This window comes from Chanos chanos, chromosome 5, assembly GCF_902362185.1.
Source record: "Chanos chanos chromosome 5, fChaCha1.1, whole genome shotgun sequence".
Classification (NCBI taxonomy): domain Eukaryota; kingdom Metazoa; phylum Chordata; class Actinopteri; order Gonorynchiformes; family Chanidae; genus Chanos; species Chanos chanos.
The window spans coordinates 22,682,299-22,701,716 of record NC_044499.1 but is presented as its reverse complement, the minus strand read 5'-3'; the positions used below and the strand labels follow the sequence as shown (position 1 = coordinate 22,701,716).

The 19,418-nt window shown below is 41.2% G+C and overlaps 2 protein-coding genes across 3 annotated transcripts; one reads left to right on the top strand and one right to left on the bottom strand.

Annotated features, from left to right (window-relative positions):
* Positions 1 to 101: 101 nt before the first annotated feature.
* On the bottom strand, positions 102 to 8,502 carry ap2m1a (adaptor related protein complex 2 subunit mu 1a). 2 transcript variants are annotated; one of them, XM_030774438.1, is made up of 12 exons: positions 8,398 to 8,502; positions 7,348 to 7,466; positions 5,405 to 5,670; positions 4,824 to 4,906; positions 4,621 to 4,626; positions 4,329 to 4,464; positions 3,537 to 3,681; positions 2,996 to 3,118; positions 2,790 to 2,925; positions 2,388 to 2,485; positions 2,108 to 2,219; positions 102 to 1,786 (listed from the first exon to the last, which is right to left on the bottom strand). In XM_030774438.1, exons 2-12 carry the CDS (start codon positions 7,419 to 7,421, stop codon positions 1,652 to 1,654), a joined length of 1,314 nt encoding a protein of 437 aa, XP_030630298.1. In that variant the 5' UTR covers positions 7,422 to 7,466; positions 8,398 to 8,502; the 3' UTR covers positions 102 to 1,651. The 2 variants fall into 2 exon arrangements, with proteins under 2 accessions (XP_030630298.1, XP_030630299.1); XM_030774439.1 differs by having other exon boundaries at positions 1,652 to 1,786; positions 2,996 to 3,115.
* A 2,776-nt stretch (positions 8,503 to 11,278) lies between these two features.
* anxa13l (annexin A13, like) lies at positions 11,279 to 16,662 on the top strand. Its single transcript, XM_030774446.1, has 11 exons — positions 11,279 to 11,293; positions 12,430 to 12,505; positions 12,753 to 12,847; positions 13,307 to 13,477; positions 14,136 to 14,169; positions 14,357 to 14,436; positions 15,369 to 15,437; positions 15,534 to 15,635; positions 15,810 to 15,885; positions 16,324 to 16,436; positions 16,543 to 16,662. Exons 1-11 carry the CDS (start codon positions 11,279 to 11,281, stop codon positions 16,660 to 16,662), a joined length of 951 nt encoding a protein of 316 aa, XP_030630306.1.
* The last annotated feature ends 2,756 nt before the right edge of the window (positions 16,663 to 19,418 follow it).

Genomic DNA, 19,418 nt, shown 5'->3' with positions numbered 1-19,418 from the left:
AAAACAAACCCCTCAATGTTTGTGAACTTTAAGGTTACAAAATCTAAAACTACAAAGCAAAACCTGCGTTGGGGCCAAAAACCATCTTTTTCCCCCAAAGAGGTAAAATCCTGCAGTTGTTTTCCTCCTGCTGCAAATGTACACACCATAAATCTGATAATAATACATACAGCATAAAAATGATGCTCCTGAGGACCATAGTTCAAAAGATGAATCAGGGTGTCTGTGTGGCGCCAGAGAAAAAACTGACACACTTTAATGAACTGTAGGAGGTCTGTCCACCACTACTGAGGTGAATCTTACTAGTCTTAGCCTGTAAGTAAAGTGTAGGCAGCTTGTGATCACACGGTGGAATGGTTAGATGCCAGTTAGTGGTAAACAGGCAGGTGAGTTCACTGACCACAGATAGGTTTACATAGAAATCAGAGGAGCGAAATGTTATTTTTGTTCCCTTCAGTTTTCCACAAACAGACTAAGATTCCTTTATGCAACCCCAACACACTAAGCCTTACAAAATCTCTCTCAAGAGAAATAAAGACAAGTAAACAGTGTGTTTCCGGTATGTGTTTATGAATGAACTAAACAGTCACTGTATTACTGAAAGTGAGGCCAGATACTAGAACTGTGTCCACTGACTGACCACAGATGTAAAGCCCAGACTCAAACTGAAACTCAAATGTCATCACTAAAGCCCACTACCATGTCTCAGGCAGTGTAGGAGAGTCAGGCTGAATGGTTCAAAGACACTTGGGCCCTGAACACACCTGGCATTAACATGCCTCTCGGGTGATCGATCACAAGTGGACAGCTCTAAGTACGTCAGTTAACACCTGGCATTAGAATGCATCTCCACATGCGTCTTGGAGTGACCACTTGTGATCGGATCTCACTTCCCCACTCTATATGCAAATAAACACGTACATCATTTCCCTTTACAAAGACCAAATGCATTGTTGTTTTTAACCGGCGGGAGGCAGCAATGCACCTCCAGTGCCTAGTCTGCTGGAAATTAAAAGAAGATGAAATCAAGACAATACAGGCTGGGTGTTCTAGGCAAACCAAATCACTCAAAATGTTTGACACACTTGTAATATATCTCTATGGGCTATTCGGAAATTTTAAATACGACGCCGTTGGTGCGCGAATAAGTATGTACTTTTGCTTACGCAGACGACGTCAGTTGAGAAGGTGGTCCTTCAATGCGGCCCGGGACACATTCACATACAGACTGCTAAAAGAATGTGGCCACATGCAGCCAAGACCACCTCCGAATGTGGTCTGAGTGATCGGATCTCAATGCATCCTCAATGCGTCCTCGGTGCATTCACACCTGTACTTAGAGCTGTCCACTTGTGATCGGATCACCCAAGACGCAGGTTAATGGCAGGTGTGAACAGGGCATTGGAGAGACTCTAGTGAAGTCCAGTCTGGTTCTAACAACTCCAATTGGTCTCTGCTCTTTCCAGTGGACCTGGTCATCAACAGATCTTACATAAACAGATAAGATAACCATGTTTCACTTTGTGCATTTTTTCTGCAGTTTGCTCTGTTTGAATCCATCCAGAGGTGTTGAGGGGCAGGAGAGAGGGATGTAGCATACGTGGAAGAGAGATACGACGGAAAGGCAGACTTCTTGGCTCTACAACCTGATTTAGCAGCGGGTTTCGTAGATCCCACTGCGACCAATGTAGCGAACCCATTTGATCACGTCATGGTCACTGTAGTTCAGTTTCGATTCAAAAACCTTCAGGTAGCGCACCTTCAAGCCAGAGGGAGCGAAAGGAACCTGGAGGACAGGACAAAAGCATGTTAACTTCTGCTGAATTACAGAGCATTTGATATTTAAAGAGGCACCAAAAAATCCCCCTAGCAAGTGACCGTGACTGTTCCAAGTACCTTTCAGTTTGCCAACCAAAAGGTTATTCTACATCTAAAAATAAAATAAAGGACAGACACACTACTCCTACAGGATTAGCACCTTCCTGGACGCCCCCCTGTGAATACTGCTGGTCTCAATACCTAGGTTCATTCAGCCCGGCGGTATGGACTTCCTAGGCAGAAATGGGAGGAGACACGGAGGACGATGACATACGAGCGCTTCTCTCACCTCAAAGTTCATGGAGATGGGGGGACGTGTCCACTTCTTCTTATCGGTGGTGGGCAGCAGTTCAATCTCAGCACTGATCTGAGACTCCTTCATTCCAGCCATTCGTTTGATCCTGGGGAGGGAGGAAAAAACACACCCACCTGAAAGATCCGTTAGCAGAGAAACATACAAGTACACGCGCACACATCCGTGCAAGAGGAGGGGAAACAACCAGAATACACACACACACACAAAACAAAAATCCCAGAGAAAGACCAAAAAAAAAGGTAAATCCACTTACTTCCAAACGATGGCATTTTCACTGGCCTTGTACTTGGCCTTTCCCTTCATACAGATCACCTGCACTCCACTAGTGTTGAGAGGGGTGGGGATGCGCACCTTCATATAAAACGGTACAAGGTATTTTTACACCAAACGGGGTCAGAGTCCCAAAGGTGCTTATAGTGAACTCACAGCACTGTCAAGTCTGCTCTAGCACACACTTCACGCTAGTCAGTGGCTGGATTATTAGTCCATGAGTTGAATCGGCTGTGCTAGGGTAGATCTAATGGGTACAGGACTGTGGGCTTCAGTAACAGGAATTTACAAATCAAAATTCTAATGTGCTAATAATTCATAAATCCCACCCTCCACCCCAAAAAACCCCCTAAAATAAACAGAGTGAAACAGTTTCCTCTCTTACCTCTATCTTCTGTGCGAGCAGCGAGGGCTTAAAATTGGACTTGATGACCACTTTGACCTCCAGCTTTGTCCTGCCCACCTCCCTGACCAGCGGAATGACCCGGAAGGGCAGGATAATGTCCTTAGTGGTGCGATACCTGCGGAAACGGCATGGCTTAGAGAGAGACGCTGAAAGTGCAGTCAGAAAGTTCAAAGTGGTCCACTAACCTCAAAAGCTCAAACTCTCCATCAGGGGGAATGAAGCTAATGCTGCGCTCGGAGTCAAACTTGCTGAGACGGACACACTGGTGGAAGGTGCAGTCGTCGATGGCGATGGACTGCTTCCCGCTGCTTTCCAAAACAGACACCACATCCAGAGACAAGAGAGACACTAAATGAGCCAATGTCCATGTAGATTACTCTTCAGAAGTAACAGCAGAAGTAACATCGCCACTGAGAGTTGCAAAGTTAAAAAAAAAACAAAAAAAAAAAACTATCACACAAAACCACCTCAATCTTCAGTTAATCAATCCAGTTAGGACCACGTTTACGCACACAAACACACAGGTTTACACTTGCTGAATTTACTTATTCACATTCTCCGGTGAGAACAAGACACAAGTAATGGGGAAATCATTTTATTGGGGTTTTACTCTACACTCTGGTGAATATTTTTAGCTGACAGAAAAGTAAAAAACAACAAAACACACACACACAAAAAAAGCTTTAGCAAAGCTATAGAATTCAATAAAAGTAAGCACATGCTCACCTCTTTCCGGAATCCTCTGTGCCTCCACTTTTGCCCTGCTTGTCGATGACGATTTTGTCATTCATGCCAAATTTACATTCAGGCATTCCACTCAGGTAGCTTTTCATCACCACACGACCAGACACATGGGCACTCAACACCTGACCTGTGCACACAACAGGAACAGGGATAAGGATTATTCAGTGCACATTTCAACTCGCTGACATATATTTATCCAAAACTAAATAAAAACAGTAAATACTCAATGATACCTTGAAGATGAAATTTAGGCTGTGGATGTGGTTTAAATCAGTTTGCATACATCTCAGCTATCAGAAGTCACAAATCACATTTACTGTTCACACACTTGGCTGCTTATCTCATACATCTCATTTCCATACATGACCACATAAAAACATGTGACAGAGATTTTGGCTTTCAAATCCCAAAGTGTATGGTGAGTATTCCCTACCCTTACAGCCTAAAGCATGTGCCACTCCACAGACCCTTTGTGGTAGCTACATATAAACATTTCAGACAGTTACTTCTCATATACTCAATATTTTTCTAGTGCTGCTATTTTTTTGTATACACTGCTCTACAGTACTGATGCTACAGTTACATTTGTACTACCTCTGCACTTGCACTGTATTACTTGCACTTCCTTCTATATTTGCACTAGTATTTGTAGTGTTTTGTGTTGTACATGTTGCACTGGTGGGATTAGTGAACATGGTTTTCATCATGCTGGAAGGTATAATGGCAATAAAGTTGAAGGTTAAAGCATATGGAGAAAGTGAAGACACCTTGTACCTTGTGGGGACATAAGCAGATTGACGCTCTCCAGCACGTCCAGGAAGAGCTCGTTGCGTCGGTACTTGATGCCCTCACGGCGCCAGCCGATCTGCCCGGTTACCTGACTGGTGATCTGAGACTGCTCCTCCTTAGTCTTAGGAACAGAGTGAGCATACGGACAGACACAGAGTGACTCAGGTCAATGACAAACTCTCCTGTTCTCTACTGCCATGCGCCATATTAAATCACACTTACACTGTCCTAGGTACTGACTGAGATTCAGAGCAAAAAGCAATAAAGAGTTCAGTACCTGATGCTGTAGATGGCAGAGTCCACCATAAATGAGCAAGAGGAAGAAGAAGAAGAAGAAGAAGAAATATCATTGTTACAAACATGCTGAATGAAGCCAGAGAAGCCATCGTGTTTCTTTTTCCACAGTGAATAAAATAACATGCTGAAGCCACGACAGACGAGCTTTTGTCTGAGTGATGCGAGGTCAGGGCTTTCTCTCACCTGGCCCTTAATGCCCTGTTGGGTGATAAAGGTTTTAAGAGCTCCACTTTCTGAGTTCTGAGGATATCCGAAGTCCAGGATCTCTGCACAGGCACACAAGTAGAACACATGTTCTGACACACCCCTCATTTAATTTTGATTGGATAGTAAATCAGTCAGTCAGCAGACAGGGCTGTGAGGCCCATTTATCTGCCATGTGTAGATGTAAGCCAGTCAAATGTGCTATCCAAGCCAACACGAGTGATGCTACCTGCTGGGTTGGTTGTTTCCTTATTCTAACTCAGACTGATAAAAACATTGTACTGCAAAAGCACTGCAAATGGCGATTTGAGGGTTTTCAGAAAGATCCACATTATTTCAGTGTTGATCTTTAAACCAAGGATCCAGTAACTGTGCAAACAGTGACTAAACCCATTTTCACACATAAACTACAAATATGTTGTACAGCTAGAGATGAACGGCAAGGCCAAAAAAGGAGAAATATGGTTTACAGCAAAAATACAACACAGTCGAAGACAGGTCAGAAAGGTCAGCTGAGAGGTGAAAGTGATAGAGACATCTAAGAACAGTTCAAACTTTACCGTCCAGCAGTTCATAGATGAGCACAAAGTTGTTCTTGATGTTCTCTTCGCTGATCTTGCCGAAGTATGCCGTCATAACATCACACATCTTATAGAGGAACTCAAACACCATGGCCGCGTTGACATTCTGCTTGGTGACAGCCGCTAGCCAGATGTTGGAGCGTTTGATGTGAAAGAAACTGGTTCGGGCGATGTTGGTGACGGGGGAGCGCACCTGCTGACGAGCGTGGATCACGTTCACACGGAACGCGTCCACTGCGTTCCGTCTACGGGAAAGAAAAGGTAGGAGAATGGGAGGAAGTGATGAAAGTGTGGTAGAGATGATGGAAAGGGTGACCGAGGAAAAGGCAAGTACATAGCTACCATCAACTATGGTACAAGACCCCGCTATGAAATAACCACCTCTACTAGCTACAGATCACTTGTAGTTAGAGTGCTACAGAATGATCTGGAATCTCTTTAGTGATGACTAACAGCACATAAGTCCTCACCTGGAGCCCTGAAACACCCTAAACACAGTTCACTGCTAAGTGACCAGCCCCTGTGGAGCAGTGTTGATATGTCACATGACAACCATAAATAATCAGGAGGCACAGAAGAGTTTTATTCTCCATAGTCTATTTATAATTGTCCTTGTGCAGCCTAAGATGTTGGCACTCGCCCTTACGTGACAAACACGGCAAATGACAGTAACTGCTGTCCTGACAGACAAATGCTCATCTGCCAGTTACCAGAGACCATCCTGAAAAGTCTAGCCACCTTCTACCACTTTCCCTAGTGTTAATGAGGAGTTAAGCTGCTTCATAGATACTTAAAATGATGCAGTATTATGTAGAGTTCTTAGCCTGTCTGTTTAAATCATATATGCTCATGCTTGTGTATTATCAAAAAGCAGTAGGGACTCGGAAGTAGGGGAAGCCTAGAAAACAAGGCCTTACACTCCTATAGGGAGTGCCCAAATGCAGCAGATCAGGTTGCACTTTAAGTGAACTGCCTGGTTACAGCTGGTGCATTAGCATGTGTTTCTGATTCTAACCACAAGTGCTGATTCCAACCACATGCTGAGGATTGGCTTGCTAGTTGCCATGGGTGAAGTGGCATGCGGCAGTCACTGATTGGTTGCCAAGGATGTGGGCGCATGCTTCTGAAACATAGTTGGGAATATACCTTACCTACTGCTACAGTGGCCAAAATGGATAATATAGCACAGAGGACAGAGAGAATGACACAAATGATGAAAAGGACAAAAGTACAGGCTGCACACACTCTCTCCAACTGACAAACACACACATGTCCACAAACAGATGATGAGGGAAACGAAGACACTGACTTTACGTCCACCAAAGAGGGGCACTTTGGGCCACTGGCTGATGCAAGTGGAAAAATGAATAGATGAGGAAGGGGTTTTTTTGCAAGGAAGGGAAAAGAGCAAAGTCATGATTTTGAGAGACTGTCTTAGCATCCTGTTTTCCTTCCTCTCCAATGCAGGCATTTCAATAACACTGACTATTCTGACATGGAACATGGGAGCAAGTCTACTCAGCCCACAGTACCTGAGTCCATTACTGTAATGTTACTCGTATGTTTTTTTTTAGTCTTAAACATTATTTTTCTGTCATATTGTGGTTGGACCGACAAAAATAAATCTACGTTATATGTATTGAACGGCTAATCCTAAAGCAAACAGACTTTTTGTCCATTTCTATAATCTGGCATTTGATCAAAGACAGGGTGTGGATCTGAAAAGAGAGCACATTTATCTTTGCACGGCAGACAACACCCAGCCAGGCTAAGTCTGCACGTGTGGGCAAATTTAGTTTGGTGTCTCACACCACACACACACACACACACAAACACACACAGACAGAGCCCAGGCAAGGCTAACCAGCATTCAGCACAAATAAATCCATTTATTTTGTATTTCACACTCCAGAAAAACTCACCCTATATCATCTCGGTAGATGCGGGAGATTAGTACCTCCCCCTTGTGGTTATAAATGAACAGCCCTCCAATCATGTTGACTGTTCCTCAGACGTCACAGACCATGGCCAACTCAAACGCCTGAAATACAAAAGTGTTTAGAGATACTGCCACAGTTTTCATCCAAGACCAGTTTGTCTTCTGTGTCAAAGCCCTTGGCTTTTACTTTCCCTGCTTCTTTCCTCCTTCAACACTGGTCTGAAGATGCTTTGTTGGACAGCTGACTCTAAATTCTAGTAAATCAAGACGGGTTAATGCCATTTAACCTATTCAATTCTGTAAAATAAAAAAGACGTGTAAAAGTATGCAGGTTATTCAGTAACCCAATTACTCTGTTAAACTAGATAATGGCCCATAACACAAAACTTAAAATGAGTCAGAGTACGGAGCAAGCCTGAACGAACGGGGCTAGTTCGATCAACGTGAAAACAAAAGCTCGTATGTAGACTAATCAATAATTTCCGTCTACAAAATGCAAAATGATAATTTGCCTAGGGTCAAACAAAAATGCCTGTTCTAAAGAAACTGATATAGCACACAGTTTTGTTTGTGCTTTGTAAGACTATGGCCCAGCTTGTTATTCACGCCCATAACGCCTCAAATTTACATTCACCCCAAGATTAGGTCACTCAATAACGGCAGCATGTATATTAAAACGGCGAGATATTACTCTTCGGATATGGACGAGGATGAGCCAGCAAACAGGAAGCGTTTTCCCAGTAGTTTAGTTGTAGTATAATTGGTCTGTGATATCTGTCACAATGGAAAGATATGTTCGTGAAATGTTCAATACATTCTCCGCTCGCGTCAAACGTTCGCTGTTTACGTTTCCATATTCAGATCTCAGAATTTTATTAATCTAACTAAACCTAAAGTATTATTTGACAGCAAACTTTTAAATTATTCGAGTTCTCATCGGAATGATGCAGTTCATGCTGCCAAAATTATGTTACTGCAAGAAAGGATTAAACTGAAGCCTGTGTCGTTTGTACTGACATTTTAGAAAACTTACCTGAACACTGTCCACTCAAAGCAGCGCGGTATCACCCTTTCCCTCTCTTTAGTATTTTTCGGGATCAAAAAAGATTAACGGTACCTTTCTCACTTCACCAAAACTAGTCCGTCCCTCCGCCTGGGCAGTCAGCTGACATCAAAGGTTTTCGACCGTCATTGCGCGTTTGCGTCACGCGTAAAATCAATCGTTGAAAGGCATTATAGTCTAAGTCTTGCACTTTGAGAAACTGTATGAAGTAATCAGTGTCAGCGATACGATTATTTACGTGTACCGAATGTTATGTGATCTGCTCTTGAAATATTACACCAGAGCTATGTTAAGTTAATTTCAGCTGCTGTAAATGAAGGAATCGCTTCAAAATAATATGACTGCTACTGCTACCACTGCTACGACTACTACTGCTACTACTGCTACTACTACTACTACTACTAACGAAATTCATAACTTACATAAATCTAAGAATGTTATGAAAAGGTATAATTACATGTCAATAAAAATGGATTTTGGGTTGTCTCATTTTTTTTCTCCAACCAGGAATAGACACAATCTCTGACAGTAAAACAGATCAAAATTTCCTATTTCGGATAACTTCATGGATCAGGGCATTAAATACTAAAATGTCAATCCAAAAACTAAATGACTTCTGTCTTTATATTCATTATTATCTACCTAGTGCACTTACCCAGAGAAATGTACATTAGTACTATATCAGAGGTCAGACACCCCTAAAGTAATCTTGGGGTTCATTTCTGTGTTCAAGAACACATTAACAGAGCTTGAGTATGAACCTGTGACCATTTGGAAACTAGATCAATTCCTTTATGACAGTGCCCCTTAAAAATCCATTTTGATTTGGTCAAAATTCTTAACTTAGAACTCTCCTGAATTTCTGTGTCTGAACTAACTTATCTACATGTCACTCTTCTCCCCTGAAAATATAACAAGAATATTTTGGTATGCTATCTATACATAGTTCAGTTTACATTTTGTCATTAATATACTCCATGCTGATGTCTTAGCTATCCTCAACAAATGCAGAAATTTAAAAAAAGAAAGAAAGAAAGAAAGAAAAAACTCAGCTTCTAAGAGTGTTAGTGAGTCTGAGTCTTAATCCCAGTGGTATACTAAAAGGGTCCTGACTGCCGATGCTATTGCACAGTGCAACACCACACCACTTGCAGAGAGTGGTAAGGTCTGAACAGCACATCTTTGGATCCCATTTAACAACAGTTGATGAGATCTAAACCATCTGTTGCTACAAAAGAAATTACACTGTGATAGAGTATCTCAGCCACCCCAGACACAAGCACTTCTCCTCTATATGTGGTCAAGCAGGTGGGGCAGTTGGAGCTTTCTGTGTCGAAGTGTGTCCAAGACCCTTAACACCACAGAAACTCTGCCCTGTGACTGACCCAATTTTGGGTTTGTTCTGACAAGCAACCCATTGATCCACTGCTGCTGTTAGTGGAGAAGCAGGAGACAGGTTTCTGTCATAAAGTGGATGAGATATGTTCAGGCCACCAAGTCCCAGAACAATCATCTAACCCAGTGTTCTTCCAGAGAAATCGTCCTCTGACTGACTGTACATGCACTTGTGCTTTGTCATCATAGCTAGTACACACCTGCTATTCCCATCACTACCACTATCACCAGCTACTACTCCATTGGTTTCAATGAATACTGGGTATTGTATTGGTTGGGTTGAAGCATATATTGTATTACACATTGTGTAAACTGTATACTGTCCTCCTTTTAATATATTATTATATTTTATTTTAAGTTATTCTTTGCATTGGTCATAGGCTGGGAGAAAAACTGTGAATAAGGATATACAAAATGTAAACGATTTATAAAAGTCTTGAATACTGGACCAAAATCTCCAATTTCAAACATATACAGCACTCAGGGTATGGATGTACTCCTATGACTGTGTACTGGGCAACCTGTTTTTAGGAATACATTTTATTCTGGCACAAAATGTAATGAACTTTATAGGAGCTGAGTTCTGCTGAAACAAAAGAGGGTATTTTCTGCAATATCAATGTACACACATCATATGATAGATTTTTTATTTGGTAATCAAGTGTTTGTTAAATTGCTACAGAGAAGAGTCCATTTTTGCAGCCCAAACATAACCCAAGGGGTTCTTTCTTTCATAACATATTAAGAGGTTTGATAGAGAATGGAGATGGTTAATGGACTTTTTCCAGAGAGATTTGTGTAAACCAAAGTCATTATGGGCTGCAGACATAAAAGGGAATTCATAATGTTAGCTTCAATAATACAGACAATGCTACTAACTGATTTGAAACATACCATTCTGATTTCGTATTCCGGTCAGCACATGGCCAACAATAAGTACACTGAGAGCATGTGGGTTGATGCTATTTGAAGTTAACAATAGGGGGTTTTGTATTAATCCCAGTAAAGCTCTCTTCCAGTCAGCTCACACTTGATTTTATAATAAAAACATTTATCCAAATTCTGACCGTTCACTAAAACAAGAAAGTGGTTAAAAATACATCTTAGTTTTATTAATTTGCTGTCGTATGGGCGTAACGTGAATGCATCTAATGACGCTCACTTTTGTTTACATCCGATATCAGTTTGTGTCAGACATTAAACTACTTACTTAACGTCTACCCAAGTCCAGTTATCTTGTTTGTTCTTTGTAGTGCGAGAGGTTTATAGTGTTGAACTATTTTAATTGGAGTTTCCGGACACGGCAAACCATAGGGCCACTGCCTAGGTGACGTAATCGCTGCGGTGGAGGACAGAAGGATGCTGGGCACTTGCGGAAGAAAGAAAGAGCGCTCTATCGCACGACATCACCACATCTATAGCATCAACAGCTACGCAGCAGCATCAGCACCTCAGCATGGGTAACGTCCAAGTGAGTAAACTTTTAAATGAGTTTTTTCTGTGTTTTTCATAAGTTTCCCATTTTAACGTCTCAAGTCACCTAACTAATAGTTCAAGAAGTTAGGACGAAAATGTAGAGTATAGGTTATCCATAGTTACGCACTGAGATGTGTCATCTGATTTGACATTCAGTGGGAAAGAGATTAAATTAAACAGCAAAGTACCCTGGTTTTAGATTAGGCAACGAGTAGATTAATCGATGAGCACAACAAAACTTAATAAGCGCGAATTTGTAATTTAGGATTTACAATCAAGAGGGCTATTGCACATCAAGCAACCTGTTATGTGTTTCGCGTGAACATTTAACATTTAAACCAAATAATGCTCGGTTAACGATCATTTATTTACAGTCGTGCCATTTATTTACATCTACGACTCACCAGATTTAGCAGAATGCAGGCTATCTGAAATATTTTCCTTTAATCAATAAAGCCATATTGTTTGGGGAAGGGTGGGCGAGGCGAGGCAGCCCGGCGCTGGTCTCGCTGCTGCAGATAGCGGTCTCATGACTCAGCGAACTCGGTCTGCACCCTTTCCTCTAGGCTCCATTCATAAGCCTCGCACGCCTGGGAAACCATAAAATTGACAATACAGATATTCTTAGATCTTTTAGAGTCTTCATGCTTTTGCAGGCCCTGTTTCCACGTTCCAGTATAAAGTTTCAGGCATTATACTGAATAGATAGACAACATTTTTTTTGCCCTCAGCTGAGCTTGATTGATGGTTATATCCAGAAAGGACAGACAAGTCCTACCACGTTATTATACAAGTATAATATATATAGCCTGCATGTATATATGCATGTATACACACACATACACACACACATACACACACAGATATGCCTGGATATATGTGTATGTGTATATGTATGTGTGTATCTATCTATCTATCTATCTATCTATCTATCTATCTATATATATATATATATATATATATATGTGTGTGTGTGTGTGTGTGTGTATGTGTGTGTATACATGCATATATACATGCAGGCTATATATATATACCGCTTGAGAGAAAGAGAGGAGAGAGAGAGTCCAAAAATCGTATCTTAATTTTATGTGCTCTGTTGATGACATCTTGCTCTGTATGCCTCCATCTTAGCCCACTATTGTCCCGTATGACGACTTTGACGTGGTGGCAGATATCAAAGCTATTCGCAAAGCCTGCAAAGGAATGGGTAGGTGAAAACCAAAGCATTTGTCATCCTACTAAAAATATATTTTAATATAACATATAGCATTAAAAAAAAATTATCATGTTGTTGAGTTACATCCTTGTGTTTTCACCTAATAGAGAATTCTGGATTTTCTTGGCAGTAAAATCATCTAGATGAAATCATCTAGATTGTACATTACAGTGCTAACACAAATCCCACCCTGTTATGTCATTATTGAAGCAAACTGTCTCTCTGTCTGTGTTCATAGGAACTGATGAGGAGGCTATAATATCCATTTTAGCCAATCGTTCAGCATTGCAGCGAGTGGAGATTAAACAAGCATATTTTGAGAAGTATGATGATGTAAGTCGAGTGGTATAAATGTTGGTAAATTGTCAATGACCAACATTTAGTCTTAAACCAGTGTAACTGGAGCCCTGATGGAAAAAAAGAAAACAGGTAATTTGAAAACATCAGTGGTATATGTTTGAATCGCAAAACAGGTACTTGGGGGAAAAGGACATTTATTCAATCACTGGGTAAGGAGAATATAAAGTCTCCTTTGAAAGAATAGCTTCCAAATTCAATTCCAAATTACTTTGCACAACATTTTGGAAGAACGTTTAACAAAAAAGAACTGACTGACTTTGTTTTCTCCTCTTGTCACAACCAGTAAAAATATTAAGTTCTCATGTAATTCGTAAGTATCAGAGTAAAGTATAAATTATTCTTCTTTTGTTTGTTTGTTTGTTTTTGTACTTCAGTGTTGTTCAGGAAGTGTGATGTTTCCCGAAACAAACCTCTGTGTGTACTCCATTTCAGGAGCTGGAGGAGGTCCTGAAGAGCGAGTTGACAGGTAGTTTTGAGAAGGCCATTGTGGCAATGTTAGATCTCCCTCATCGCTATGCCGCCAAGGAGCTGAAGAGGGCCATGAAAGGAGCAGGCACTGACGAGGACGTCCTGGTGGAAATCCTCTGCACCAGTACCAACCAGGTCACCATTCTCCAGGAGCACGGTGGAGGAGCAATGGCCAAAACTCCTCAAGACCCCATTCCCTGAGCGATTTAGAGGCTTTCATGCCAGCCCTTAATCTAACGTGCCTCATTATAGTTTTGGGATGTTCCTAAAGACCCTCATTAATGTATCTGCATGCATTAAAGTAGGTCTGGAACGTAGTCAGGAGTGAGGGCAGATCTCTAGGTGGAAGGTTAGTCACCTCCACTTGGGAATGAGATCTCGACTTTACCCTGTAACAGGAGTTTGACCAGGGACTGCATATCCTCCAAGTATTGGTTTCCTCCCACCATTCTGACAACTGAGAGAGGAACTGCATGACTAATCTGTGATGCTCAGAGTTGGAGCATATTAGCTGAAAGTTGTTTTTTTTTTTTTTTCAGCTCGTGTTGTAAAATGTCATTGGAACAAAGACCCACAGCACGTGCAAGCTGAGAATATGCTCTGAATTCTTTATTTTAGCTGTTTTTACATAGTTAGCGCAGACCATATTAATATGATCATTTGTCTATGATAAGTCTTGGTCTTTGCGAACCACTTTAGCGCTCTGCCAATCTTTCTGTATAAAAAATAGTTTCAAAAAGCTGTAATTGTGATATTCACCTAATTTGTTGTTGTTGTTGTTGTTTATTGACAGGATATCGTGAACATCAAAGAGGCATATGCCCAGGGTAAGTCTTTATCGCGCAAGCATTTGGGAGTGAAAGGCTTTCAGTGAGAAAGGCTGAAGTGTCAATACCTTATGACGTATAATTGTTTTTGCTTTGTTTTTTTTAATTTTATTTTAAGTAGTACACCAAAATAGCACACTGTATTACATTGGGTGACTGTCTGCCCATCTACCCATTCACTCTGTAGTGCATGAGCGGGATTTGGAAGCTGATATTGAAGATGATACCAGTGGAGATGTCCGAAATTTGTTGATATCTCTCTTACAGGTGAGTTGTTGGAAAAACTAGACACCCTTAGTTAGGGGCAGTATAGCCTGACCCTAATGCTTGTGTACTTAGAGGCCTTACACAAGCTATGAACATCAGCTGAAAGCTATTTGAACTTTAAAACTTTGTCGTGGATAATAGCCTTTGTCTGGCTTGTGGATTAAGTCCATTTAAGTGTCAGAGTTGTCTGAAATGAGTGAAAATCAGTGAGACACTCATCCTGACCATCCAATATTTGCTACCTCTCAGACAGTCAGGAATTTTGACCATTCTTCAGCTCTGGTGTGATCTGACCTCGGCTTTAACTTCCCTCCTGTTTCCTCTCTCCGGCTGCTCCGACCTGAAAAGACATGAATTAGTTCCGCTGAGTCATTTCCAGAGAAACATGAAAGTGACCAAAGCCTATTCTTAATAGCTGAGAATGTGTGTGTGTGTGTGTGTGAGAGAGAGAGAGAGAGAGAGAGAATGTCTGTGTGTCTGTGTTTGTGTCTCTGTGTGTTTGTGTGTGTGTGTCTGTGTCTGTGTCTGTGTGTGAGAGAGGGAGAGAGAGAGAATCTGTGTGTCTTTGTCTGTGTCTGTCTGTGTGTTAATGTGTGTGTCTGTGAGGTGTCAGTGTATGTGTGTAACTGTCTGTGTGTCATTATTTGCCTGTGTGCTCTCAGGGCAGACATTGCCCATAGTGTCTGTGGTTAAACAAATACTAAATACTCTCACTTCTTCACGGATATCGTGGCACCGTATTGTAAGAGATTAATTTATTATCCAAACTTTACTTCTCTGAACCAGAGACACACATGTGCTCAGCAGACATGCAGAAACCATTCTGTATCAACTTTTCTATGAGCAGTGCTCGGGATAATCCTTTGGAAGACAGTTCCCGGCCAGTCTTCAAATCACAGTGCTGACGTTTGGCTTTTTCACTCCATACCCAGGCAAACAGGGATGAGACGTATGAGGTGGATGAGGGACTGGCAGAACAGGATGCCACATCACTGGTTGAGGTGGGCTCTAAATGGAAACTGCAACACAGAAAGACTTCACATACACCTCTGTGCTATGGCTCAGCATCATTATTATGACTGTTTTATTGTCCTCAGGCGGGAGAGGGAAGGTTTGGTACAGACGAGTCCACCTTCACCTACATCCTAACACGCAGAAACTACCTCCAGCTGCAGGCCACCTTCAAGATCTATGAATCTGTAAGGTGTTTTTAGATACGCAGATCCAAATACTTTGGCCCATTTATTTTTTGATCGGTTGATGTACCTCTCTCTCTCTCTCTCTCTCTCTCCCTTATCTCTTTCTTTCTCTGGTTCTCTCACTCTCTCTCTTTCACTTCCCCTTTCTGCCGTCCTCTCTGTCTCTCTCTAAAGCTCACAGGAACAGAAATCCTGGATGCCATTGATAGTGAAGCCACAGGGACACTGAAGGACTGTTACATTACACTGGGTAAACAGACTTTAAATCAAAGACTGAATGAACCTTAATTTCTCCAAACTGTAACCAAGTCAGCATAAAGTCCACACAGTCTCATATGGATTCCTGAAAGTAATTCATCACTGAAGCCCTGCATTGCAATACTAAAATGATTGAAGCCCTGAAATAACTGAAATAAAATAAAAATAAAGATAAAAATAAAGTAACTTACCCCCTCTGCCCGGGTCAGGAGAATGTTCACTTTAAGTTTTAGTCCTAAGTTCTAGTGACCAGTTCTAGAGTCCTTTGAGAGTTACCATAGTAACCTTCTGCTCGACTATTGTGCTACATAGCCTGGGAAACTTTACAGTTAAAAGTCAGTTGATCAAAACTGCATTTTCACTGACACCTTTCTAAGGTCTAAGCGTTTTCAGACTCTCTGTCTTCTGATTGTTGTCGGCGTGTTTGCAGTGAGGTGCGCTAAAAACCCTCAGCTCTACTTCGCTCGCCGCCTGAACGCAGCCATGGCAGGAGCCGGGACAGACGAAGACACGCTGATCCGTATCATAGTGGGACGATCTGAGGTACTGCGCGGTCCGAATGCCTTACTCCCTATGACCCGGTAGGTAGCTGTGCTGTGTAGGTTAAAACAAGCTTGGATGACGTATTTGTGTTTCTGTCTCTTAACAGATTGACCTGGAGACCATAAAGGACATGTATTTGGAGAAATACGACGTTCCCCTGAAGGAGGCGCTGAGTTCAGACTGTGGGGGTGACTTCAAGCGCCTCCTTCTGGAGATTCTGCACTGAGTGACAGTGGAGTGACTAAAGCACTAACACGACTAAGAGTCTGAGTGATCTCACACACACAGTCTGAAAAAACAGGATGTGTTCTCTTTCTGATGGAAGCACTGTCACAACAAACAAACAAACAAACAATTAAATGAACACATGCCTTCTCCTCTCTCTTTTACAGCCAGAGAAAACACATGAACTGAATAGAGCACTGTCTGTACTCAGTCTAACCAGCAGGAACCAGGGATGTAGAACACTATGTCTGCTTGTTTGCTTCTCTCTATCCCTGTCTGTCTGTCTGTCTGTCCATCTGTCTGTCTGTCTGTCTCTCTTTCTCTCTCTCTCTCCCTCTGACTCCTTCTTACCTCATTTTTTCCTGTTTATTTTACCTCTTGGTTTCCTGTAAAGTTCAGAGATGCCCAGTCTGTGCCTGCTGCCGCAAATATGCCTTGAGGAAACTTTTGATAAACAATTTTAACTGAAAACACGTGGTCATACACATGTCCTGGAATTTGGACCTGGTGCATTACTGACAGACCTTCACTGGTTAACACTGTAAACACAGCAGGAACACTGCCTTCTTTCTCACAGCTTTTCACAGTGATTAAACAACATCAGCAGGTTACACAAACACACACACACACACACACACACAAATAGTGATCCCCATTTAACCCTATTCAGTGTAATCTGTATTTATCTCACTTCAAGAGTGAGGGTGATCTAATGGAATAGATTGTGTATTTAAAATCTCAAAAGGTTTGAGTAGAAATATAATCCCTATAGTATCTCACATGTCTATACATTCCTCATCATACAACTAACTCCTAATTATGAAATCTATAAGTATAAATGGATTAATCAATCTAAAATAGAACATTTTTGTATAGAAATGTGTTTTGTGTATAAATGGAGAATGATAACACTGTATTATATATCCTATAGTGAATAAATGAACTAAAACATGCTGAACTGTAGGGTTTGCTTTGGCTTGGCTTATTGGAATACATGTTTCACCAATGACCACCCTTCTACCACTAGGTGCCGCTGTTGCACAACCAACGTATTTTGGTGTTTTCACATGTTTCAGGCATTTTCTCAACAATCAAGGGAAAAAATTGTTTCCAGATTCAGTGTATGTTTCCAGTCTTAATGGTCTGTCATTCATTTCAATTTGTGTCATATTTTGGGGGGGGGCAACACAAATGAATGAACACGTGTGGATGAGAAACATCTGTTTGTTTGTTTTTTATCAGTTTAGGAAAGTCATTTATTATCATTAACCCCAGTACATAATCACTGGGAGTTCATTGGGTTTACGCTGTATCTTTCTGTATCTTTCAGTATCTTTCAGTGTTACCTGTTGCGTTCCTCACCTGTTCCTAACACCCCTACTGTCTTCCACATTTCAACATTTCCACAGCTCTGACACCTCTTATTCAACTTGCCACTGTTTAAGACCTGATTTGGAATCGCTGGTGCGATTAACAGAGATTAAGGCAGTCCTGTACAACGATATTAATCACGACAGAAGCTGGGTGAAAATTGTTCCTCTTTTAATACAGGTCCAACATTGTAAAGCTACTTTTTTGAAAATTTCCATTGTAAGGCAGCACTACACAAAGAAAACTGAACTGAACTGAACTATAGGGGACCAAACTGTATAAACAGATCTGTTTTTGAACGTGCTGTGTACATTAAGGATTTGGCAGCAGAAGAGTTAATGGCCAGGGTCCCAAATGTGATGGAAGTGTTTCCAGATGGTGCACCTCAAAGCAGAAATAGCCTTCCTGGAACAGTAGCATCACCAACCCTTCTCCTGCACGCTGGATATAAGCAATGAAACTTTGACTGTGGCATTGAATATGATTATTCACCTGTATCAAGGATACTGAAGATAAAAAGTAAAGACACACACACACACACACACACACACATGCACATGGGCAGACATGCACATAACTCACAAAGACACCCTCGTACAGACACACACATTCTGTTTTATGACACACTATTATACACCACATCATACATTCTGCATCAGTTAGAAAAATGAACAAAAACAGACGAAAACAAACAAGTAAACTGAAAAACAAAACTTTGCTTCTGGAAATTTGATTATTCTCAAATAATAAAACTTGACAATCTTAAAAAAAAAAAGAGAGAGAGAGAGAATATATTTCAAAGGCTAAACGTATTTTCTTATTAGTTTGGTACTCACAAAACGTAAAGAACTCGGATTAAAAAGTCACAGTAAAACAGCGATCAGGTAGTTTGATAGCCTTTTATCTATAGTCACTATTTCCCCTGTGCTGACATGTTCAAAGATTTTTACATGATTTTAATTTTGTCATCAAAGATTCTGTCATCAGTGTTCTGTTTGAATCTGTTTTAAATCCAGTCCTGTTGCGTAACAGCGATAGGTTGCTGAGCGAGGTAACAGTGTGGACTGATGTTACGGAGCTGGCAGAAAGAGAAGTTGTATGAGTGCCCTTTGGGTTCAAGAAATGAATCAGTGTCAAATGAACAGAGCCTATTACTCGGACCACAGCAGTTACAACACACAGCTTGCTGTAAAAGAACTTAATGAAGTTTTCATTTTGTTTTAGTTGTTTACTGCACAACTAAATGTTTCAAGTTAAATGTTTCAGTAAATACAGTAAGACTGATGGCCTTTGATAAATGCACTCTAAGCGAAGACCAAATCTGATATTTAAAAATAATGGAGAATGACAGTTGACATGGTATGATGCACAGAACATGTCTTCATC